The sequence below is a fragment of the Equus przewalskii genome, chromosome 19 (assembly GCF_037783145.1).
Source record: "Equus przewalskii isolate Varuska chromosome 19, EquPr2, whole genome shotgun sequence".
NCBI lineage: Eukaryota > Metazoa > Chordata > Mammalia > Perissodactyla > Equidae > Equus > Equus przewalskii.
Window position 1 is genome coordinate 62,554,282 of NC_091849.1, and position 25,014 is coordinate 62,579,295.

The following is a 25,014-nucleotide window of genomic DNA, read 5'->3' on the forward strand; positions in this document are numbered from 1 at the left end:
AGTCATTTTTTTTGGCCTTTGATTCCTAGATTGATAAGCCATAAATCAGCTAATCTTGTGGCTAGTCCTGTCGAGCAGTTTAGAGACAATCATTTCATTTCATTTTGCATGCAAACTGGGGTTTCCTTTTCAGTCCATATGGAGGAGCAATATACTAAAAAACTCAATCAAATACTAACAAAGTAAGGATATTTTAATATATTGTCTTTGACCATGAAAATAAATTTTGTTAAAAAATGTTTAAAGTATCATTACTGTCTTTTCTGGAGCAAAGATATCCTATGTGTAGAGTTTGGGCTACATTTACAGTGGATGTAGGAGAGGAAATCTTTTGAAAGATTGATAAAAATGGACACTGTTGAGAATGATATTTATAATGTCCGTAAAATTAAGTTTAGTTATATCTTTATGGGGAAAAAAGGACTAACTTTAAGAAATAAGTAACATATTTTCATAGGAAATTTTAAATCATTTTAGTATATTTTATAAAACATACTGCTTTACATTAAACACCCTTTAAAAAAATCCTAAAGATTTGTTTTTTATTATATCTATATTTATAGTATTATTTTCTTCTTGGCAACAATTTAGAAATTATTTTTATGTAGTAAAGTATAGGAAAACAGTTTATCTTTGGGTGATTGCTGTCGTTATGAAATTGTTTTTTTCCTTAGGTGTAATATAGTATTATGCTTAGTTAAGAGAATTGCTTCTTTCATAAGACATGTCTACTGGGATAAAATATTTAGGATCAAGTGTTATGATATCTGTAACTCACTTCTCAATGGCTCAGTGAAACCTGACAGCTGAGGTGTAGGGGAGAGAGACTGTGTGTGTGTGTGTGTGTATGTGTGTGTGCATGTGATCGCATACGCCTATAGGGAGAGAACAAAGTGGCTTAACGTTAACATTTAATGAATATTAGTAAAATTTGTAGAGGTATTCATTCTACTATGTTTTATATTTTTTGTAGACCTGAAAATAAAAATTCCATGATAAAAGATTGTATACTCTTGAGTTTATAGTATTGATGTAATGAAAATTCAGAAAAGTTCACAAAAATCCCGTTTAACCCAAGGGAAAATGTATTCTACTTATTCATTCATAAGCAAAATAATGTTTTAAAAAGTTTATATTATAACAAGTTTAAAATATTTCTTCCTCTTTCATGGCAGTCAGTGTTCAAGTAATTACTAACTTTATGTGTTAAAGAATTACATTGTATGTTTATAGCCAGTGTTTTACCTTCAATAACAGAGTGAACGTTCATTTAAGTAGTAGTTTTGATGACTTACTATGGTCACAGTTTCCTAGGATGCTAAAGCAAGGAGGATGTGACCTTTGCTTTCAGAGAGATTTAATTTCATGGTGGGGATGAGACCAGGTTAAAAAATAAACATAGCATGAGACGAAATAGAAGTATCTGATTCCTAAGGTACTTACGGAGTAAGAGGGCACTTAAGGGGCTGTCTCAGGAGAGACAGTTTGAAGACCAGTTGTACCCCGACACAGAGATGTCTTGCATGCCTGTTAAGCTTCATGCGCTGGGACTCCTGTGTTACATGGCTCCAGATTGCTTTACCGTTAGAGCTTCCCTATCTGGCTTTTAGAATTTTCCTATCTCCTTTTATTTTAGCTGTCATCTTTTAGTGCTGCCAGTATCTGTTACTGCTCTTATTTTCCTATTTTCTACAAGAGTCCAGGCCTGAAGGGGACCCTGTTTCTGTCTGTAAGGCAGTAATTTCTTAACCCTTTTTATAAAACCGCTGATAAAATCCTTGCCCTTCTGAAACATAAACCTTTCGGAATGTTATGGCAAAATACCAAGCAATAAACTACAGCAAAACAGTGGTGAAGTCTTGCCCTTTTCCTGAAATCTTGCCCCCCACCTCCCAGGCCGTCTAAGGTGCCTGTGAACTAGGCCATGGGAATCCATCATGCAGAGTGTGAGGGGCAAGGATGGGACTTCCCTCATCCTAGGGATTTATTTGTAGATGTGAAGAGTGGCTTCAGCGAATGTTAACAACCATGGTGTCTGGTTGTGTGGACGTGGTACTCCTGAGAAAGCAGGGGGGGTTGTGTAAGCCGCTTTTGTGGAGGGAGCTTGTGGTATAGCCGTATGGTTTTGACCGCTGTGTGGCACTGTAAGCATGAATTAAGGGACGAGGCTTAAAGGGGACAAGCGAATTCAGACAAAGACAAATACAAAGGAAAATATGTTACAAGTAGAAGTGTTTTTGTACTAGAATTTTTACTAGTTTGTAGCATCAAAAGGAAAAACGATATTTTATTTCTTCTGCATATTTAAAAGTAACTGCATGGTGCTGGACGCCAGCATGGTCATATCACGTTAACCCTCAGTACTGTCCTCCATCGGTCCCCGGATCTGTGCCAGCCTCTTGTTTTGAAACTACATGTGGAATGACAGAGTTGGCCTGTCGAAGTTCCCTTGGATTGTTCTTTCCTTTGTTTGTTCATTTAGGCATGCAACAAACAAACATTACTGAATGTATACCACGTGCAGGGCACTGAGATTGAAATGATATGATCTTAGTCCAAAAGTAGCTTACTCTCAAACATTGTCCACGTGTAAGGTACATGTACAGTGAACTCTGCTCTAAAGCAGAATGTGGTAGCCGTTAGAAGAATAAAAGTGCTATGGGAACACAAGTGTAGGCAGCACTAGGTAATTTCCACTGGTAGAATTCTTAAAGGAGTTATGTTTGAGATTATTCTTAATAGAAAAGTAGGATTTCAGCAAAGAGAACATGGGATGAGTGCTGATAATGCAGGAAGGACATTTCAGGCTGAAGGGACATTTTGTCCCTTCTTTGCCAAAGTGAGATGAGGAGGAAAGAGAGGTCAGGTGTATCATTTGGTGTTTGGGTTTGGTGAGTAGTCCACAAGCGTGCTTGTCTCGTGAGTGTGAAAGAGGGCTCTCTGGGTGGGCAGATGAGGAGAGAAAGTGAGGAAATAAGTCTGGAAAGGCAAGTAGGGATTGTATGAAGAACTCAAATGCTAGACTGCCCAGGATTTTCCACTTTTTTTGAGTAAGGGATGGTTATTGTATTAGTTTTGTCATTTAAGAAATTGCTAGAAACTTGGTGACTTAAAACGACACACGTTTACTGTTTCTGTTGGTCAAGACTCTGGGTGTGGGTTAGCTGAGTTCTCAGCTCGGGCTGTCACTAGGCTGAAATCAGAGTTGGCCAGGGGTGTGATCTTCTCTGAGGCTCCTGTCTTCTTCCAAGCTCACGGTTGTCAGGATTCATTTCCTCTGGCTGTGTGGCTGAGGTCCTGTGTTCTTGCTAATGCTGGACAGTTGGATGGAGACCACTCTCAGTTCCAAGGGGCCGCCCTGAGGTCCTTGCCAGAGAACCCCATCCTCTTACAACATGGCAGCTTACTTTTTCAAGGTCAGTTGGAGAATTCCTCTCACACTTCAAATGTCCTCTTTCAGGAAGGGGCTGGTCCTTTTAAGGGCCCATCAGATGAAGCCAGGTACACTCAGAATAGCTCCCATTTGAGTAATCCTTCATCAGCTGTTTTGGGATCTTAATTATAGCTGCAAAATTTCTTCACATTTGTCATATAACAAACTAAACCAGGGAGTGAGGCCATCGTATTCATAGTCCCGCCCACACTCAAGGGGCGGGCATTATACTGGGGGTGGGAATTTGGGTGGCCATCTTAGAATTTTCTGTACCACACTGATGCAGAATGAGTCTGCCCTCCCTGGTTGTTCCTTAATTGCATAAGTGATAGGGGAAATTTGAAAAGCTTAGAGCACAGAAATCTGCCCATCTGTCTTCTTCCCTCCCCTCCTTAGTTGGTGATGAGTCACAAGGAAGCACAGTGATAAAGTGAGCTCCTAGGAGGCCTTGAGGAGACGGGGCTGTACTCTGCCGTATTGTTTGCTCTTTTCCATCAGCACCTTTTCTCTCTCCCTCTCCCTCCCATGCCTCTTCCCCACGTATTTCTATCTTCACATTATTTATTTGCTGTCATAATGATCAAAACAAAAAGAAAATCTATTAGAGCAGCAAAATGTATAGGTAACTCTAACTATTTAGTCCTGACTCCCTAACTTCCTCACTTTTGTCTTGGAAAAACGGCTAATAATCTTTGGGAATTGGTGACTTTAAAATGAGCATTCACTTGTTCTTGTTTCAGTTTATCTTAGGTTTCTTGCCTCCTTTACCACTTCTCGTCCCTCTGAAATAATCTGTGAACTCAGTTTGAGTACATACTTGAGTTTCAGCACACAAAGGTTTTAATCCTCCAGTCTGAATTTCACACAAAATTGCTTTTCCAATCAGTTGCCGTATAATTATTATATAAAAAGTTTAAAAATAGTGAAGTTTTCATTTGTTTTATATATATGTGTGTAAACTAAAGTTAAATTCATTATTTCAACTTAGAAATCATTGTAGAAACAATGCGTATGGTATTATAATAAAAATGAGATAGCACTAGTAATTTTTATTAAGTTCTGTTTACAATGAACTGATGATTATATAATTCATTATTTAAGATACACGAACAGTAATTTCAAGACAGTGTGAATTGCAATGAATTTTAGATGACCTTCAAGATAGGGAGGAGAGAACAGAGATTGGGACGTCAGCAACATGGCGTCATGAGCTCACCCAGGACTCTCTCCCCTCCAAATTACAACTAAAAAGAGCAGCTGCTTTCCAACCAAAAAAGCAATCCTAATAACAGAAATAGAGACCCACAGCAGCCAAACGACGGAAGGCAGAGAGGCTGGAACTGCCCTCGGAGGAGCTGCAACGGGGTAGGAGAGAACTTCGCTCCTGCCCCTAGAGACTGGGATTGCTGCCACGGGGGAGGGGCCGTGTGTCCGGGGATCGTCCAGGACTCCCACGCCTGTGCAGCGAAACCCTGTAGCAGGGGAAACCTTTCGCATGGGGGAGCCCCAGCAAGCCAGGGCCCTGGGAGACCAGGAACTGAGAGCTGATCCAATACGGGTGGGCGTGAGTGAAAGTGCCCCTCCTCCCCCAACCCACGCTGGGCGCAGCCATCTTGGCTGAAGGCGCGGGTCTCAGAAAACAAGCCTCTCGACCCGCATCTAGTGGCGATAGGCTGTAACTGCAGCTGAATAATTACATCATGTGCAAAAACCGCTCCTCTACCGTCCAGCAATTTATAAAAGCTCCAGTCCAAAAGGAAAACAATAAAAATACAGAAGTAGGTCCTGAGGGCTTGGAAATGGGTAAACTAAGTGAAAAGGAGTTCAAAATAGCTATCCTCAAAATATTCATTGAGGTAAAGGGAAATATAGAGAAACAAGTCAACGAGTTCTGGAGTTACTTCACAAAAGAGATTGAAATTATAAAGAAGAATCAGTTAGAAATACTAGAGATGAAAAATACAGTGGATCAGATAAAACAGAATGCGGTTTCCCTGAATGCCTGTGTAGACACCACAGAGGAACAAATTGGCATAATTGAAGATAGACAGGCTGAATGGCTCCAGACAGAGGAAGAAAGAGAACTAAGAATTAAAAAAACTGAAGAAAATCTCAGAGAAATAGCTGACTCAATGAGAAAATTCAACTTAAGAATCATTGGAATTCCTGAGGGCGTGGAAAAGGAAAATGGCTCAGAAAGTGTGCTCAATGAAATAATAGAAGAAAACTTCCCAAATCTAGGGATTGAGAGAGAAATGTGTGTGGAGGAAGCTTTCAGATCTCCTAGATTTGTCAATGTAGAAAGACGTACTGCAAGGCACATAGTAGTAAAAATGGCAAAAATGAAGGACAAAGAAAGAATACTCAGGGCAGCAAGGCAGAAGAAAATAACCTACAAATGAACCCCTGTCAGAGTTTCAGGGGATTTCTCTACAGAAACCTTACAAGCTAGGAGAGATTGGAGTGACATATTAAAAACTTTAATGGATAAAAATCTTCAGCCAAGAGTACTCTATCCACGAAAAATATCCTTCAGATATGAGGGAGAAATTAAATCTTTTCCAGACAAACAAAAAGCTAAGGGACTTCGTAGTCACACAACCTCCACTACAAGAAATCCTCAAGAAGGCTCTCATACCTGAAAAAGGGAAAAAAGAGAGTAAGGGGTCACCAAACACAGAGTAGGGAGACAAATAGATAGATCTGAATGGGATAGCAAATATTCAACTATAGCATTAGGATAAAGGGAAGGAAATCACCAAAGCAAAGACAATCTTATCACTCTAACCACAAACTCACAACACAAGTTGGAATAAGAGATGAAAATAATAATTTAGGAGGGGAGGAAGAAAGGGACTGAAACAGTCTAGGCTAAGGAAGTAAGAGACTACCAGAAAATGGACTATGTTATACACGAGATTCTGAATACAAACTTCAGGGTAGCCACCAAACTGAAAAACAGAAGAGAGACACAAAACATAGATAAGGAAAAATCTAAGAGACCTAGTATAAGAAATTGCAGAAGTCAATGAGTAGGCTAAAACACACAGAATGAGAAACAAAGGAAACACAGGAAAACCGGAAAATGAGCAACAGAATGACAGCATGAAGCCCTCATGCATCAATACTCACCCTCAATGTAAATGGATTGAACTCTCCAATAAAAAGACACAGAGTGGCAAAATGGATTAAAAAACAAGATCCAACAATTTGTTACCTCCAGGAAACACACCTCAGCTCCAAGGACAAACACAGGCTCAGAGTGAAGGTGTGGAAGACAATACTCCAAGTTAATAGCAAACAAAAGAAAGCAGGTGTCGCAATACTTATATCAGACAAAACAGACTTCAAGATAAGGCAGGGAAAGAGAGGCATAGAGGGCCAATATATAATGATCAAAGGGACACTTCATCAAGAAGAAATAATGCTTATAAATATTTATGCACCCAAAACAGGAGCACCAAAGTGCATAAAGCAACTATTAACAAACCTAAAAGAAGATATCAAAAATAAGACAATAATAGTAGGAGACCTCAACACCCCACTCACATCAATGGACAGATCATCCAGACAGAAAATCAACAAAGAAACAGTGGAGCTGAACGAAAAGCTAAAACAGTTGGACTTAATAGACATATATAGAACACTCCATCCAAAAACAGCGGAATACACATTCTTCTCAAACGCGCATGGAACATTCTCAAGGATAGACCATATGTTAGGAAACAAGGCAAGCCTCTACAAATTTAAAAAAATTTAAATAATAACAAGCATCTTCTCCGATCATAATGCTATAAAGCTAGAAATTAATTACAAGAAAAAAGCTGAGAAAGGCACAAGGATGTGGAGACTAAACAATATGCTATTGAACAAGCAATGGATGATTGAAGAAGTTAAAGACGAAATCAAAAAATACCTGGAGACAAATGAAAATGATAACATGCCATACCAGCTCATATGGGATGCAGCAAAAGCTGTATTAAGAGGAAAATTCATCGCAATTCAGGCACACCTTAACAAACAAGAAAAATCCCAAATCAGCAATCTTAAACTACACCTAACTGAATTAGAGAAAGAAGAACAAACAAAGCCCAAAGTCAGCAGAAGGAGAGAAATAATAAAAATCAGATCAGAAATAAATGCTATTGAAACAAAAAAGGCAGTAGAAAGGATCAGTGAAACAAAGAGCTGGTTCTTTGAGAAGATAAATAAAATTGGCAAACCCCTAGCCAGACTTACAAAGAAAAAAGGAGAGAAAGCTCAAATAAACAAAATCAGAAATGAAAGAGGAGAAATAACAACAGACTTCACAGAAATACAACGGATTATAAGAGAATACTATGAAAAACTATATGCCAGCAAAATGGATAACCTAGAGGAAATGGATAAATTCTTGAACTCCTACAATCTCCCAAAGCTCACTCAAGAAGAAGCAGACAATTTGAACACACCAGTCACAAGGAAAGAGATTGAAACAGCTATCAAAAGCATCTCAGAGAATTAAACCCCAGGACCAGATGGCTTTCCTGGGGAATTCTACCAAACTTTCAGAGAGGATTTAATACCTCTCCTTTTCAAGCTATTCCAAAAAATTAGGGAGGATGGAACTCTTCCTAACACATTCTACGAAGCCAACTGATACCAAAACCTGACAAAGACAGCACAAAAAAAGAGAACTACAGGCCAATATCACTGATGAACATAGATACAAAAATTCTCAACAAAATTTTGGCAACCTGAATACAGCAATTCATCCAAAGGATCATATATCACGATCAAGTGGGATTCATACCAGGGACACAGGGATGGTTCAGCATCCACAAATCAATCAACGTGATACACCACATCAACAAACTGAGAAATAAAAACCACATGATCATCTCAATAGATGCAGAGAATGCATTTGACAAGATCCGACAGCCATTTATGATAAAAACTCTGAACAAAGTGGGGCTAGAAGGCAACTACCTCAACATAATAAAGGCCATATGACAAACCCACAGCCAACATCATCCTCAGTGGGCAAAAACTGAGCACCACCCCCTGAGAACAGGAAGGAGCCAAGGATGCCCTCTATCACAACTCTTATTTAACATAGTTCTGGAGGTCCTGGACAGAGGAATCAGGCAAGAAAAAGGAATAAAAGGAATCCAAATGGGGGGTAAGAAGTGAAACTCTAACTGTTTGCAGACGACATGATCTTATATATAGAAAACCCCAAAGAATCCATTGGAAAACTTTTAGAAGTAATCAACAACTACAGCAAAGTTGCAGGGTATAAAATCAATTTACATAAATCAGTAGCATTTCTATACTCTAGTAACGAACTAACAGAAAAAGAACTCAAGAACACAATACCGTTCACAATCGCAACAAAAAGAATAAAATACCTTGGGGTGAATTTAACTAAGGAAGTGAAAGACTTATACAATGAAAATTACAAGGCTTTTCTGAAAGAAATGGAGGATGACATAAAGAGATGGAAAGACATTTCATGTACATGGATTGGAAGAATAAACATAGTTAAAATGTCCATTCTACCTAAAGCAATCTACAGATTCAACGCCATCCCAATCAGAATCCCAATGACGTTCTTTACAGAAATAGAACAAAGAATCCTAAAATTCATATGAGGCAACAAAAGATCCCGAATTGCTAAAGCAATCCTGAGAAAAAAGAACACAGCTGGAGGCATCACAATCCCTGACTTCAAAACCTACTGCAAAGCTATAGTAATCAGAACAGCATGGTACTGGTACAAAAACAGGTGCACAGATCAATGGAACAGAATTGAAAGCCCAGAAATAAAACCACACATCTGTGGACAGCTAATCTTCAACAAAGGAGCTGAGGGCATACAATGGAGAAAAGAAAGTCTTTTCAACAAATGGTGCTGAGAAAACTGGAAAGGCACATGTAAAAGAATGAAAATTGACCATTCTTTTTCACCATTCACCAAAATAAACTCAAAATGGATCAAAGACCTAAAGCTGAGACCTGAAACCATAAGGCTTCTAGAAGAAAATGTAGGCAGTACACTCTTTGACATCAGTATTAAAAGGATCTTTTCGGACACCATGCCTTCTCAGAGAAGGGAAACAATAGAAAGAATAGACAAATGGGACTTCATCAGACTAAAGAGCTTCTTCAAGGCAAATGAAAACAGGATTGAAACAAAAACACAACCCACTAACTGGGAAAAAATATTTGCAAGTAATATATCCGACAAAGGCTTAATATCTATAATATATAAGAACTCACACAACTCAACAACAAAAAATTAAACAACCTGATCAAAAAATGGGCAGGAGACATGAACAGACATTTCTCCAAAGAAGATATACGGATGGCCAATAGGCACACGAAAAGATGTTCATCATCGCTGAGCATCAGGGAAATGCAAATCAAAACTACACTAAGATATCACCTTACACACATTAGAATGACAAAAATAACTAAAACAAATAGTAACAAACGTTGGAGAGGTTGTGGAGAAAAAGGAACCCTCATACACTGCTGGTGGGAATGCAAACTGGTGCAGCCACTATGGAAAACAGTATGGAGATTCCTCAAAAAATTAAAAATAGAACTACCATATGATCCAGCTATTCCACTACTGGGTATCTATCCAGAGAGCTTGAAGTCAGCAATTCCAAAAGTCCTATGCACCCCAATGTTTATTGCAGCATTATTTACAGTCGCCAAAATGTGGAAGCAACCTAAGTGCCCATCAACAGATGATTGGATAAAGAAGATGTGGTATATATATTCAATGGGATACTACTCAGCCATAAAACAGAAAAAATCGTCCCATTTTCAACAACATGGATGGACCTTGAGGGAATTATGTTAAGTGAAATAAGCCAGATAGAGAAGGACGATCTCTGTATGACTCCACTCACATGAGGACTTTAAACCTGTGGACAAAGAGAACAGATTAATGGCTACCAGGGGAAAGGGGGCGTGGGGGGTGGGCACAAAGTGTGAAGGGTTGCACCTACAACACGACTGACAGACAATAATATACAAATTTCACAAGATTGTAACCTATCATTAACTCAAAAAATTAAAAAAAAAGATAGGGAGGAGAAACTTAGATGATTTAAATGTATCTTCTGTGTCTGAGACATACTATGGAATGTAATTGATGTTGGAAATCATATTTTCAAAATGATTTCTGGACTCCTGAAAAACTTGAGCTTCACAATATATTGAAAGCTGAAGAGATAGCCATTTGAGAACGGCTGTGATAAAACCTCCACTTAAAAAAAAAATCCAAGAATTTCCAAATGGGATAGAAACAGTCTCCTGCTAGCAGTTAATCTGTAAGGTATTTTTCGGTGTTTTGGAGCACCAGATTTTTATTATACCATTATTCTATTAAAAAGAGTGGTAGGAAAAAAAATCATCAGGAAAATAAAGTAATTTTTTCTTGAAAAGATAGATGGCCATTTTGCCTTATGGGCCTTCAAATAATCATTGTGGTGTTTTCATAATACTTGATAGCTTTTCAAAGTGTATTTACTCACCTTGTCCTGGTAGGCAGGAGTTGCAGACCTGTTTTGCCTGATGAGTTTTTCTTTTGCCAAATCTCAGTGAGTTTGTACAGTTGTACTGCTCTGGCAGTTTCTTCACACGTAGTGCACGCTGGTGGTGGCCTCGGGAGGACCCTCTGGGCTGAAGAACTGAAGGAAGGGCTGGAACTCACTTGTTCCTGAAGGATGTCTTTCCTGGGTGCCCCTGTGTGTTCTCTCGTGCGTGGGGCGGGGGCGGGCGAAGGCAGGGAACAGAGGAACACTCAGACGTGACTACTGCATTTTCTAAGGCCACAGTTCTCTCTCTCTAAAAGTTCTAGAATCCAGTGAAATGGAAGTAACATGTAGTTACAAGATAAATTTTGAATTTGACAATACGTGTAGATAATTTATATGACATTTCAGAAAAGTATGTAGCCAACCAGTGAACTTGGAAAGGACAGTGATAACTGCCGAGATTGAACCTCCTTTTGGTTTTCCCTCGGAGATGCTGTCTTCCTCCTCTTTTCTTTTTCTCAAAAAAATATTTATGGACACCTGTTGAATGCTAGATGCTAGAGGTGGTGAACAGGCTGCAAGCTATGTCTGTCTTGGAGAACTTCAGTTGAACAAAGAATCCTGATAAGTAATCAGATCTGTACAAGACAGCGTGTGATAACTTCTGCAGTAGAGAAGTACTAGAGAAAGTGCTTTGGGAGCACCTACAGTGGCTGCTTAACTCAGACTGGAGGGCTGAAGGAATACTTCCTGGAGGAGGCAGTGTCAACTCAAAGGATGGGGAGGAACTAACAGAAGTGAGGTATTTCAGGCAGAGGCAACAGCAGGAGCAAAGACCCGTGGAGGCAGGAGAAGCACACTAGAGAGCTGGAACCAGGCTGGACAGCAGTGCAGCCAGGGCAGGGAAGGGTAGGGAGATGAGGTAGATGACATTTGTGGCGTGGCTAAGGAGTGTGGACTCTCCGTTTGTGGTGTGTGAGAGCTAGTTAAGCCTTCTAAGTTGGGACACGCAGGGATCAGATTTGCATTTGAGAACATCATAGTTTGGAGAAGAGCGAGGTTTGGGTGAGGAGACCATTTAGGAGGACTAACCTAGGTGACGGGGGAGACGTGGTGGTGATTTCCTGCTGGGTCCCTTCGTGGGGGTGGAGGCAGTGCGTTGAGAGATTTAGAAAGCACACTCAGGAGCACCTGGGGTTTCTCGCCTCTGTGTTTTCCTTTTCTCTTTCTCCTGCCCTTGTTTGTTCTCTCTCATCTATCTCCTTGTTCTGTAGTGTCTCTTGCTTCCAGTTGTCAATATGTTGACCTCTGTTTCCTCCTTCCTTGCTCACCTAATATATCTTACCTTGCTCATTGACTTTTAAAAGTTCAACTTTACTGAGGCATAATTTACATACAATAAAAGGCAGACAATTTAAGATACAGTTCAGTGAGCTTTGAAAACTACATAGCCCTTGGTAACCATCATCACAATCCGTGTGTGGAACCTTTCCTTCACTCTGAAAGGTTCCTTTCTTCTTCTTACCTCCCACCCCTGGCTCAGATAGACGCTGATGTGCTTTTTAATCACTGGAGATTATAGTTGTATTTGCTGGAGTTTTGTAGGAATGGTATTATATACTATGTACTCTTGTGTCTGACTTCTTTCTTTCAGTATGTTTCTGAAATTCATCCCTATTTTTGTGTGTACTATTAGACCATACCTTTTTTATTGGTGGAAATTAGTTCAATTTATGGCTACAGTCGTCCCCCGGTATCTAGGGGAGATTGGTTCCAGGACATCCCCCTCCTCTTTGGATGCCAGAATCCTTGGATGCTCAAGTCCATTGTATAAAATGACCTGGTATTTGCATAGAATGTACGCACATCTTCTTGTATACCCTAAATCATCTCTAGATTATTATAGCACCTAATACAATGTAAATGCTGTATAAGTGGTTGCTACACTGTATTGTTTAGGGAATAATGACAAGAAAAGAAGTCTGAAAATGGTCAGTATGGATGCAGCCATCACAGGCCTTTCATCCCACAGTTGGTTGAATCCACGGATGCAGAACCTGCGGGTACAGAATCTGGAAATACGGAGGGCCGACTGTGTAGCCCCACAGTTTGTTTATCCATTCACCTGTTGGTCTGCCCCTTGACTTTTCACACAGCTGCCCTACTGAAGAAGTCTGCGTTTTTTCCCAGCTGGAACACGATATTAAAGTGTTTTTTTTTTTAAATTAAAATGCTTTGCTAGATTACTGATACTTATTGAATAGTTTTTCATTCCTGCTTCTAAATTTTTAAAGTGACCAAATCAGTTTATCATCTTCTTAAAAGGAAATCAAGCACTGTTACAGTGAGTTATCTTGAATTAGTAATCCTCGACATACTAAATGCCCTGTTCCTCTTTTATATTTTTATGTTCAGCTTTTACATGAGTTTGGGCAAAAAGGTCTTTGTGATACAGTAAGGTTCTCATTTTAAGTGATTTTATGTGCTTTTTTGTCTTTTGTTGTCTGCATAAAGTGCAATTAAAGATCTCTGGCAAGTAAATGTCCAACAGGATAAATCAGCCTTGAAGCCAGCCTTTCAGGCACAGTTTGACTTTTTAGACATTTTTTCTATGTGTAGTTTTCATTAGTAAACTGAATGGCTGGTTTGCAAAACTATAACAGAGCCGACAAACAGTGTGTAAGGAAAAGACCCCTTAAGTTTGTGCTCTTGGGTTGTGATTCAAGAATTACAGCTGTAACTAAGTTAATAACAAGCAGATTGAGGACTTGTCATCTCACAATGCTATTTTGACTTTACATGATGACCTTTCTATAATAGCACCTTTTGTTTTTAAAAATTCCTCACAAGCACTATTGATATGATAGGGCAATATAGAGACGTCAGTTTCATGGCTCCGGAGGTCTACTGCGCATTCTGTAAACGTGTTTCAGTTGTATTTTGGCAGTAAGGAGAGCAGGAAGATAATGCTTCCATTAAAGTGATTACGCATGTAGAAGTTGGGTAGGAAGATGTGTGAAAAGGCTTTTAGATGAAAGCCATTTTCATGTGTAAGTTGCCTCTGCTGCATATATAGCTGTCTTAGAATGCTTTGGGGTAATTCAGCAAATACAGCCCTGGAATGGTGTTTGTGTTAACTAATCTTAAAGAAGGAGGTCTATCAGTTGCTTTGTAGGCCCATGTGTTGCTCAGCTGTTATGTTATGTTAATCCACTCTTTTTTTTCTCCCAGCCTTTTTTCTGTTTTCTTAAACAGTTGATTAAAACTTTAACTTTTACTATTTCAGCTCTGTTTTATTTTCCATTCTTAAAACAGTTGTTATAAGTAAAAATAAACTCATTTGTGTTCACCTCCTGCTTGGAACAATGTATCTTCATACTTCAGAGCGTTAGTATTTCAATAGTAACATTGACTAAAAGTGAACCATTGGAAAAACCGTCATTATTTTTCAAATACTTTTGGTATGATCTTGTCTGAGTACATTTAAATTTTATATCCTAGTGAAATCCATTTAAAGTCGTACGCTATTCTTTAATAGATACTTTCAGAAATTTCACATGGAAATTTTAAGAAGCAATACTTTTTTCTTGATGCATTGTTTCCCTTTAACATACTTCTCAGTGCTTCTGTGTCTCAGAAATACATGGGCTTTTGTTTCTTTCCTGTGCCTATCAGTTCTGATTACCTCCTTGTTTTTTCTCCTGACTTTTCATCTGCCTTCACAGATTTCCTCTTCTGATGCTCCTCTTCAGCCTTTGGTATCCTCTCCTTCTCTACAAGCTGCTGCTGAGAAAAACAAGTTGGAGGTACGGCAGTGTTGTCGCAGCTGCATTGTGTAGTGCTCAGGGGTAAATGACCTTGCTTTCATAATGTGCCCTAATGTGAGAGTGCTGTAATAATTATGTTAAATGTGTTAAATACAGCAGTTTCTGGAATATTTTCCTTTGCCACAGGTAGGATCAAAGGGCTTTAATCTATATTTAATTTCAGAATGACTGATTTATTGGTACCATAGATAGATCTCAACATTTAAGAAGCAATTAGTTTTTTGTTGTTTCCGTTACTACCTTATACTTGCAGGAACTTTTTTATAGTTGCTGTTGAATTCTTTTGACTTATTAGGAAAGTCTTTGATTAAAAATGTTTTTCTATCGTTCTGTTGTTACAAGCACTTGAACAAAATTCATGTAGTTTGTTTTTTTACACAATAGTACCCATCATACAGATACACTATGTGTAGTATAAAATCATCAGTGATTGTTAGAATGTGCTTGGGGTAGGTGAGTTAGGGTGCATGATACTATCATTATGGATTTTTAAAGCCATCCCTACAGATATTTGAGGGTTTTAATTTTTTTTGGCTCTTTACCTTTTTTCTTTTGTTATAAAGACCTTAATGAATTAGTTTGAGACATTCTTTCAGGCAACCCTTTTTCTGTATCTGCTCCTCGATAAGTGGTGTGCTAGATGTGGGGATACAAAGACAGATAAGACAGAGCCCCTGCCCCCAAGGAGCTTGCAGTCTAGTGGAGGAGAGGAGGTCGCTGTGCTGAGGTTCTGCTGCAGTGTGCCGCTGCTGTGACTGACGTCCACTCACTGCTGCTGCTAATGCAGGAGGATGCATGTTAGTGAGGATGGTCCAGCACGCTGCTTCTTTGCTAAACTGGACTGATAATGTCTAGAAAGACTGTATCTGAAGGATTTTTGCACATCTCATTTATTCACTTATAAAGCAGGGATAATATTACTTAGTGCCTGAAGTGGTTGTGAGAATTAAATGGGTCAGAATGGTGTCTGGCACCTAGTTGGGTTCAGTAAATACTGGCTGCTCTAAGGAAGAAGAGCATGATGATGAGCAGCTGTGCTCCACTTGCGGCCATGAGTGCTGAGACTCGAGCTGGGCTTGGTTGCCTCTCTGCCCTGCCCCCCTCGGCCCTGCCGCTAGATGAGCTGTGTTGCTTTGTGCATTACTTTCCTAAGGTTTTGTTTCTTCATTTGTGTTTTTTTTTTTTTTTGAGGAAGATTAGCCCTGAGCTAACTACTGCCACTCCTCCTCTTTTTGCTAAGGAAGACTGGCCCTGAGCTAACATCTGTGCCCATCTTCCTCTACTTTATATGTGGGATGCCTGCCACGGCGTGGCTTTGCCAAGTGGTGCCATGTCCGCACCCGGGATCTGAACTGGCGAACCCTGGGCTGCTGAGAAGTGGAACGTGCGAACTTAGCCACTGCGCCACCGGGCCGGCCCCTGTTTCTTCATTTGTAGAACAAGAACAGTGACTTCCTTTTTTGCTAAGGGAAGTTCGCCCTGAGCTAACCTCTGTGCCAGTCTTCCTAGTGTGTTTTGTATGTGGGTCGCCACCACAGCATGGCCACCGAGGAGCGGTACAGGTCCACGCCCAGGAACCGAACCCAGGCCGCCACAGCAGAGCGCACCGAACTTAACTGAGTTTTTCAGCAACAGTCATTGTAAAAATGAAATAGACAGTAAGGTGCTCATCACAGTGCCTGGCCCATGGGAGCTTTTATTCCATCTCTTGTGTTATGGCCTAGGAATTGCCAGTGTTATCTTCCCAGATTTACAAATAGCAAATAGTCTGCTCTTGAGAGAGGCTGTGTTGAACGCCATTTTAAAGGCACAGGTGCGAACACAGCCTTTGGGCCTTTTGATTGAGTTTTGTGTGTGTGTTATTCTGCCTTTCCTAGGGTCGTCAGCTTCTCTTTTCGGGTTTGCTGCCGGGACGCTGAGGTCTGGGGCAGTGCTCAGTTCAGTTGTCATCCCGTTCTAGGTTTCTGGCATCTCTTCCCTCTAAATGCCTGATGAGTACTCTTTGCTTAGTCTTTATTCTTGTTTCCTTCTTGGTATTTCCGTGGCCCTTAGGTTTATAATATTGTGTCCTGTTTCATCTTTCTTGGAAATCCAAATTGTGAACATTGTATTACCAGTATAGTTTACCCAGACTGGATTGAATTAAGTTCACTAACTAGGCAGCTGGCTCTGGTCCTCAAGCGTCTTTAACATTTTCTTCATGAGAAAATTATTGTATTTGCCCTTTTTATAGTCACAACACTATAGTAATGGACCGAAAATATTTTGTGATATTTTAAAAAATTGAAGCGATTTTACTCTTTTCTCCTCCTGTTGACATGTTATAATCTGTCTTCATCTGTGCCATGAGGAATTCTGTTCCATCAGTTAGTTTGCTTATTCAGATTTCAACTTTATGGTTACTATTGGGAAGCCATATGTAAAGATGCAGTGAGAATTTATTGAATAGGGGTCTCATTTTTTTAAGAAAAGATGTGTTAACATGTAACCTCAATGAGAGTATGAATTTTCTGTGTTTACTTTTATATTTCAGTGTCACTGGATGTTGCCATCACTGAATATTTATACCTTTCTCAAATGGTGACTCAAACTAATAAAATAAAAATGTGCTAAGAGCTGACATTTTTAAAAAGTAAACTTATCAAAACTTTGGGCTGTGTTTTAGAAAGAAAAGGAAAAAAAAAAAGAAGAGAAAAAGAGAGAAAAGGAGCCAGAAAAGCCTGCAAAACCTCTCACAACTGAAAAGGTAAAATTCCTTTTTAAAATCTGTTAAGATTGCTGCCTTCTTCATTTACTTGTGAATGACTTCGGGGATATTTACGATAGGCACATAACCGTTCCTTCCGTAAGTGTTTGTTGGATGCCTGCCGAGTGCTGAGCGTCCTCCTAGCATGTCCTGTACGACTTGTCATCACGTTTGTGTGTGGAGGTCACGTGAGCTCCTCAAGGACAGGGGCGCTCGTGTTAAGGACCCAAAGAGGGTGTTGTTAGCTTTCGCACTCGCTCAGCCTCCGTGGAAGTTCAGAGGGTGAGGGTCCTCCCCGAAGGGCCTTGGACAGGACTGCATGCTGCACAGAGTATTCCAGCTGGGTGGCGCCACGCAGGGAGGGCCGGGGAGGCCGGCGTCATCAGTCGGGGGAATGCCTGAGGACAGACGTGGAAACCGGGAACGGGCAAGCCATGTTTAGAAAGATAGTGAGGAGTGGAGTTTGAAGAAAGATAGGAGTCTGTGTAGAAAGTAGTGAAAAATGGGACCAGAATGGTAGATCAAGCTCAGATTATAGAGGTCCTTCAAGTCCAGGTTGATTCATTTTTGGCAGAAGGGCTGTGGGCAGCATTTCAGAGTTTCTAAAGCGGATGACACACCTAATTCAAAAAGGGTTGTTCTGGAAGGTTATTTGGCCATGACATGCAGGAGAGACGTGATTAGGCAAGCTAGAGGTAGAGAGCACTTTAGGGTCTTGTAAAGGGATTGGGTAAGTAATTATAGTGACCTGGCTTCAGGTACATTTCATCGTACAAGTATAGATGCATGGGAGGGGAATTGTCAGGAAATCCAGCACTTCGGTTGTTGGCATTTTAAAAATTGACTTTATCGGATAAGGCATGACTTACATACTACAGAGTGTATCCATTTACAGTGTACATACCGGTATATCCTGGTTCTTTCTCTGTCGTCTGTTAGAACAGTCTCTACCTTCCGAGGGTTACACACGTGCCTTAGCGCTTCAGATGCACTGATGCAGGCTCCTCGGTCCTTCCTGCAATCACAGCCACCCACCATCGGACCCTACCTCCCTTCCTAGCCTTCTCCCTCTGTTCTTCATAGTGGTCACACTTGTCCCTGGTCACCTAACTTACTTTCCATCTCTCTGTTCACTAAATTGCTTTGCCAAGAATGTCCTTTCCTCTCCCCAACTCCTACCTAAAGCAGACTCATTCCACCTTTCTCATGAAGCCCTTCTAAGCATCCCTGCTGGACACAATGCCCCGTCCTCAAAGTTCTGACACTGTCACCCACTTGGTTTGCTTCCTTCCTGCCTCATCGTTGTTACTCATGCGGTTAGCTAATGTCCTTCCCTTGCGCAGGTGCGCAGGGCTGGTTAGCTGACATCCTGTGTGCAGGTGTGGTTAGCGCGCATCTTTCCCGCGCACAGGTGCATAGAGGTTTTGCATCAGTTGGGTGGAAACCAAGTCCTGCGCGGTTTCTTGTACGTGGTGGATGTTTAGAATAAATACATGTACACTGATTCATTGATGTTTTTCATCTTATAATTCCTGTTAGTGTACTGATTGCAAGGTCATGCAGAACAATTAATAAACTGCAATTTATTTCTAATTAATTCATCAAATACTGAAGACTGTGAGACTCTGGCTAAGTGGAATTCTTTGAAATACTGTTTTGAAATACTTAGTGGTTAAAGTTAGCTTCTTTGACTACCACTACTTCTTTTAATGATAGTTTACTGAATTAAATTCTTACCTTTCACCAAATTAATTTTAGATGCTAAATGTTAAAATACTTTTTTAAAAGAGTGATTAAGTTGGTAATTCTAAGCTGATTGCTTAAATAGCTTTAATTCTCTTCTCTTAACTTTCACTTTAGCATGCCTCAGTAAGAAGCTGTAAGTGAAAGCTCTTAGAGTTTCCTGCTTGATTACAGGGGGATTTAAAAATTCCTAGTAGGTTTTATATCTTTTGTTTCCAAAAATTGGAAATATCAATATAAAGTGTTTATGTAATACCTTATTGTTCTACTTGGCAAGATTTAAATTTAACCACTTTTAAAACATCGTATACTTTCTCTCTTAAAAAAAAAATATTTGGCGGCTGGCGCTGTGGCTGAGTGGTTAAAGTTCTGCGTGCTCTGCTTTGGCGGCCCGGATTTGCGGGTTCAGATCCCAGCCGTGGACTTGCTCCACTCATTAGCCATGCTGTGGAGGCATCCCACATACAACGTAGAGGAGGATGGGCACAGATGTTAGCTCAGGGCGAACCTTCCTCAAGCAAAAAAAAAAAGAGGAAAATTCCAATGGATGTTGGGGGAATCTTCCTCACAAAAAATAAAAATTTACCATTAAAACATAGTGAGCATTTGATGTGGTGACCTGTGTGTCTCTCAGCCTTGCACGTAAACCTTGCCTTCTGTTGCCTGCTGGGGAAAGGGGCTGCAGCAGCTCCCTGAGAATGGAGCGCTGTCTGGATGGGGAGCCCGGGGAGCAGTTCCGGTGTGTGAACAGCGAGGAATCAGTGCTTTTCCTCACTGTTTCCTGTCAGCACGGAGGTTTTGTTAAATCCCGTCCACGCCACCTCTGTTGTTCTTGCTCAGCCTGCAGAGAGCCTCGCTGGAGGACGCCCTCACAGGGGGACTTCAGTTCTTGTGGGAGTTCGTGGGCACGGTCGTGCAGAGTGCATGAGAAAGATGGGTCCAACGGGATAGCAGTGGGGAGGGAGCCTGAAAGAAGATAGCACAAGTGAAGAAGCCTTACTTCACATGTGGGCCTCTTTCTTTACGGTCTCTCCGAGCTGAGATTTTCAGGGGGCATATATTCGTAGTAAATGTCTATTTCATATGCGTATTTCATATGTATTACAGAGGAGTGATATCAGTGAAAATAATAGCAATAGTAGTCAGAATAATATCATCATCCTTAGTAAGAGTTGGTGTTGTTGACTGGCAGCTGTTTGCCAGGACCGTTCTGGTGCACAGCTTGAGTGCAGTTGTGCATATAGAACTTAGGAGAAAGTGACCACCTGTGTATTTCCTAAGTCAGGAACTAGAAGGGGGCCAGCACCTGGAAGCTGGCCGCCCCCCCGACCCTTCCCATCCAAAATCACTTCCCTTCTCCCCAGAGATAATTGTTTCCTTACACTTTAGAAATAAGGTTTACCGTCTCTGTGTGTATTTCTAAATAACGTGGTTTTTCTCCCTTTTTTTGAACATGTGGATGAAATAAGACCACAAATGTTCTTTTGTGTTTTGCTCTTGTCAGTCAACATTTTGTTTGTAAGGGTCAGTCGTGTTGTATATAGTTAGAGCCTGTTCAGTTGAATGTTTTGTAGTCTTCCATATGTCCCTTACTTTATTTCTCCCTTCCACTGCTCATAGACACTGGGATCCTGTCCAGGCTTCAGCTCTTGTAAGTAGTGCTGCTGTGAGGGCTCTAGTACATGTGTCTAACCGTGCCTGCCTGTAGGGTGTGTTCAGATGGACGTGTTGGATCACGAAGCACCTGTATCTTGACCTTTACTAGATAATGTCAAACTTACTTTTGAAAATGTATAACAAATGTATTCTGGTCATGCTGTTCTTTACAACATGTGATATTGTCAGAGATTTTATTATTTGTAGTCTGGGGATATGTAATGGTATCCATAATATTTTAATATTTAATATTTAACTGGCTTAAATGGACATTAAAATTGCCCATTTGGATTTTCTCTTTTGGAGTTCTGATTCAGATCTTTTGCCTATTTTTCGATTGGTTTGCTTACCTTTTCCTTATTGATTTGTAACAGTCTGTACGTGTACACACACACACACACGGAGGACACTAGTCCTTCTCCGGTTAGGTGTTTGCAAATATCTTATCTCTGTGACTTTAGTGTGGCTGGTTTTATTGTTCTTTTTATCTCTGGTTTTTGAATCAGTGACAGAGGACATCCTTGTCTTATTCCTAACATCAAAGGGAAGCTTTCAACTTTTCACCCAAAGGTGTTCTTTATTCCTCACAAAAACTACAAGGTTGTTGTTGTTGGTCCCGTTTTGTAGGGGCCAAGATTCAGAGAGAATAGATGATTTGCCTAATGTCACCTACTTTAGTTGGAGAATTTATGGAGTCTGGTTTGGAAAAATAAGGATTTCATTTATTTTTTAAACTTCATGTCATGTCTCTTCACATTTTCAAAAGAGTGATGCTTGATAGCGGTTACTTATTCTAGAATACTTTTTCTCAGCCCGCTTATTTCCACAAGTAACTAAAGTCATCAGTATGGTTCTTGACGCACAACAGTGGATTAATAAATGGCTACTTAAAAATAGTAATTTGGGGGTTGGAAGAGGAACCTTACTACTCCAGGACAAATCCCTTATTTTATAAAGAGGTAAATTAAATCCTAGAAGGACCCCCAAGTCACTAAGAAGTGACTTGCTCAGTGTTAACAGTTGGTGGCAGCCCAGGGGTTTGAACCCAGGTCTTTTGAACCCAGGTCTTCTGATTTAAGTCCCAAGCTTGTGTGTGTGTCTTCTGGAGCCTTTCTTGTTGCAATTTTTAGTCCTGTTGTACGTTCTACATCATCTTATAATCAACTGTCCAGAGTTCCCTAAAAAAGAACTGTGTGTTAAATATAACCCCATCCTAGCTTGTGGAATAACTTTTAGTGATTTGTTAGCTTCTAGTAGGGGCTTCTTCCTTCTGTAAATAACCTAGTTTCCTTGTGCAGTCTACTACTATTTTTTTTCCTAACTATTTTATTGAGGTCATAGTAGTTTCTAACGTTGTATAATTTCAGGTGCACATTATTAATTATCAGTTCCTGTATGGACTGATTCCTGTCCACTGCCAATAGTCTAATTTTTATCCATCACTCTACATATGTGCCCCTTCACCTGTACCCACCCTAACTCCTTTCCCCTCTGGTAACTACTAATCTGTTCTCTTTATCCATGTTTTTATTTATCTTCCACATATGAGTGAAATCATGCAGTGTTTGACTTTCTCTGTCTGGCTTACTTTGCTTAATATCATACTTTCAAAGTCCATCCATGTTGTTGCAAATGGGACGATTTTGTCTTTTTTTGTGGCTGAGTAGTACTGCATTGTATATATATATCACCTCTTCTTTATCCATTCATCAGCACTTGGGTACATCCATTTCTTGGCTATTGTGAGTAATGCTGCAATGAAGATGAGAGCATTCAACAACAATTGAACTGTTGATTTCAAGTTCTTTGGAGCAATACCCAGTAGTGGGATAGCTGGATGGTATGTTATTTCTATTTTTAATTTTTTGAGAAATCCCCGTACTGTTTTCCATAATGGCTCTACCAGTTTGCATTCCAGCTAGCAGTGAATGTGGGTTCCCTTTTCTCCGCATCCTCTCCAACATTTGTTATTTTTTCTCTTGTTAATTATAGCCATTCTGATGGGTGTGAGGTGATATTTCATTGTAGTTTTGATTTGTTTCCCTAATAATTCATGATGTTGAACATCTTTTCATGTGCCTGTTGGCCATCTGTATATCTTCTTTGGAAAAATATCTGTTCATACATACCCTCTGCCCATTTTTTGATCCTGTTGTTTGTCTTTTTGTTGTTGAGTTGTATGAGTTCTTTATATATTGTGGAGATTAACCTCTTGTCGGATATATGACTTGCAAACATTTTGTCCCAGTTAATAGGTTGTCTTTTTGTTTTGTTCCTGGTTTCCCTTGCCTTGCAGAAGCTCTTTAGTCTGGTGTAGTCCCACTTGTTTATTTTTTCCTTTGTTTCTCTTGCCTGAGTAGACGCAGTATTCGAAAAGATGCTGCTAAGACCAATGTCAAAGAGTGTTCTGTCTATATTTTCTTCTAGGAGTTTTATGGTTTCATGTCTTAAATTCAAGTCCTTAATCCATTCTGAGTTAATTTTTGTGTGTGGTGTAAGATAGTGGTCTACTTTGATTCTTTTGCATGTGGCTGTCGAGTTTTCCCAGCACCATTTATTGAAGATACTTCCTTTCTCCATTGTATGTTTTTTACTCCTTTCTCGAAGATTAACTGTCCGTAGATGTGTGGTTGATTTCTGGCTTTCAATTCTGTTCCATTGATCTGTATGTCTGTTTTTGGGCCAGTATTTCTGCAGTTTCCATTGTAATTTCTCCTCTTTCATTTCTAAGTTCATTTATTTGATCCCTTTTTTTATTAGTGAATCTGGCTATAAGAGTTTGTCAGTTTTATCTTCTCGAAGAACCAGCTCTTAGTTTCATTGATACTTTCTACTGTTTTTTTAGTTTCTAATTTATTTCTGCTCTGATTTTTATTATTTCTCTCCTTCTGCTGACTTTGGGCTGTGTTTATTCTTCTTTCTCTAGTTTCCTTGGGCATAGTTTGAGATTGCTTATTTGAGATTTTTGTTGTTTGTTGAGGTGGGCCTGTATTGCTGTGAATTTCCCTTTTAGAACTGCTTTTGCTCCATTCCACAAGAATTGGTATGTTGTATTTTCATTTTCATTTGTCTCCAGGTATTTTTAGATTTCCCTTTTGATTTCTTCATCACTGATCCATTGGTTGTTTAGTAACATGTTGTTTAGTCTCCACATATTTGTGACTTTCCCAGGTTTTTTCCTGTAGTTGATTTCTAGTTTCATAGCATTGTGGTCAGAAAAATGTTTGCTAAGATTTCAATCGTCTTAAATTTATTGAGGCTTGCTTTGTTTCCCAACGTATGGTCTATCCTTGAGAATGTTCGATATGCACTTGAGAAGAATGTGTGTTCTGCTGTTTTTGGATGAAGTGTTTTCTGTATGTCTATTAAGCCCGTCTAGTCTAGTGTTTCATTTAATTCCACTGTTTCCATATTGACTTTTCGTCTGGACGATGTGTCCATTGATGTAACTGGGGTGTTGAGGTCCCCTACTATTATTTTGTTACTGTCATTTTCTCCCTTTTGGTCTGTTATTGTTTCCTTTATGTACTTTGGTGCCTCCTGTATTAGGTGCATATGTATTCATAAGTGTTACGTCCTCTTGGTGGAGTGTCCCTTTTATCATTATGTACGGCCTGTCTTTGTCTCTCATTGTCTTCTTTCTCTTGGAGTCTGAGTTGTCTGATGTAAATCTGGCCACACCTGCTTTCTTTTGTTTGCCGTTAGCTTGGAGTATCATCTTCCATCCCTTCACTCTGAGCCTGTTTGTCATTGGAGCTGAGATGTGTTTTCTGGAGGTAGCATATTATTGGGTCTTGTTTTTTAATCCATCCATCCACTGTGTCTTTTGATGGGAGAATTCAATCTATTTACGTTTAGAGTGATTGTTGTTGTATGAGGGCTTAATATTGCCATTTTATCCCTTGTTTTCCGGTTGTTCTGTATTTCCACTGTTTCTCTTCTCTGTTACTTCTGACTGCCATTTCAGTTTGGTGGTTTTCTGGGATTTTTTCTCTTTACGAATTGTGACTCTGCTCTGATTTTTTGTTTACTGGTTACCATGAGGTTTGTGTAAAACATCTTGTAGATGAGATAGTC

General features: G+C 39.8%; 1 protein-coding gene across 5 annotated transcripts in view; it reads left to right on the plus strand.

Annotated features, from left to right (window-relative positions):
* The window catches only part of SMAP1 (small ArfGAP 1), a 159,291-nt gene that overhangs the window by 75,630 nt on the left and 58,647 nt on the right, over positions 1 to 25,014 (plus strand). For 2 of the 5 annotated variants that reach the window (XM_070584887.1, XM_070584884.1), the window contains 2 exons: positions 14,691 to 14,771; positions 17,458 to 17,538. The exons of 1 other annotated variant lie outside the window; for it this stretch is intronic. In XM_070584887.1, the coding sequence (XP_070440988.1) occupies positions 14,691 to 14,771; positions 17,458 to 17,538 (162 nt within the window). The remainder of the gene's footprint in view (positions 1 to 14,690; positions 14,772 to 17,457; positions 17,539 to 25,014) is intronic. 2 more of the 5 variants (XM_070584885.1, XM_070584888.1) reach the window with 1 other exon arrangement.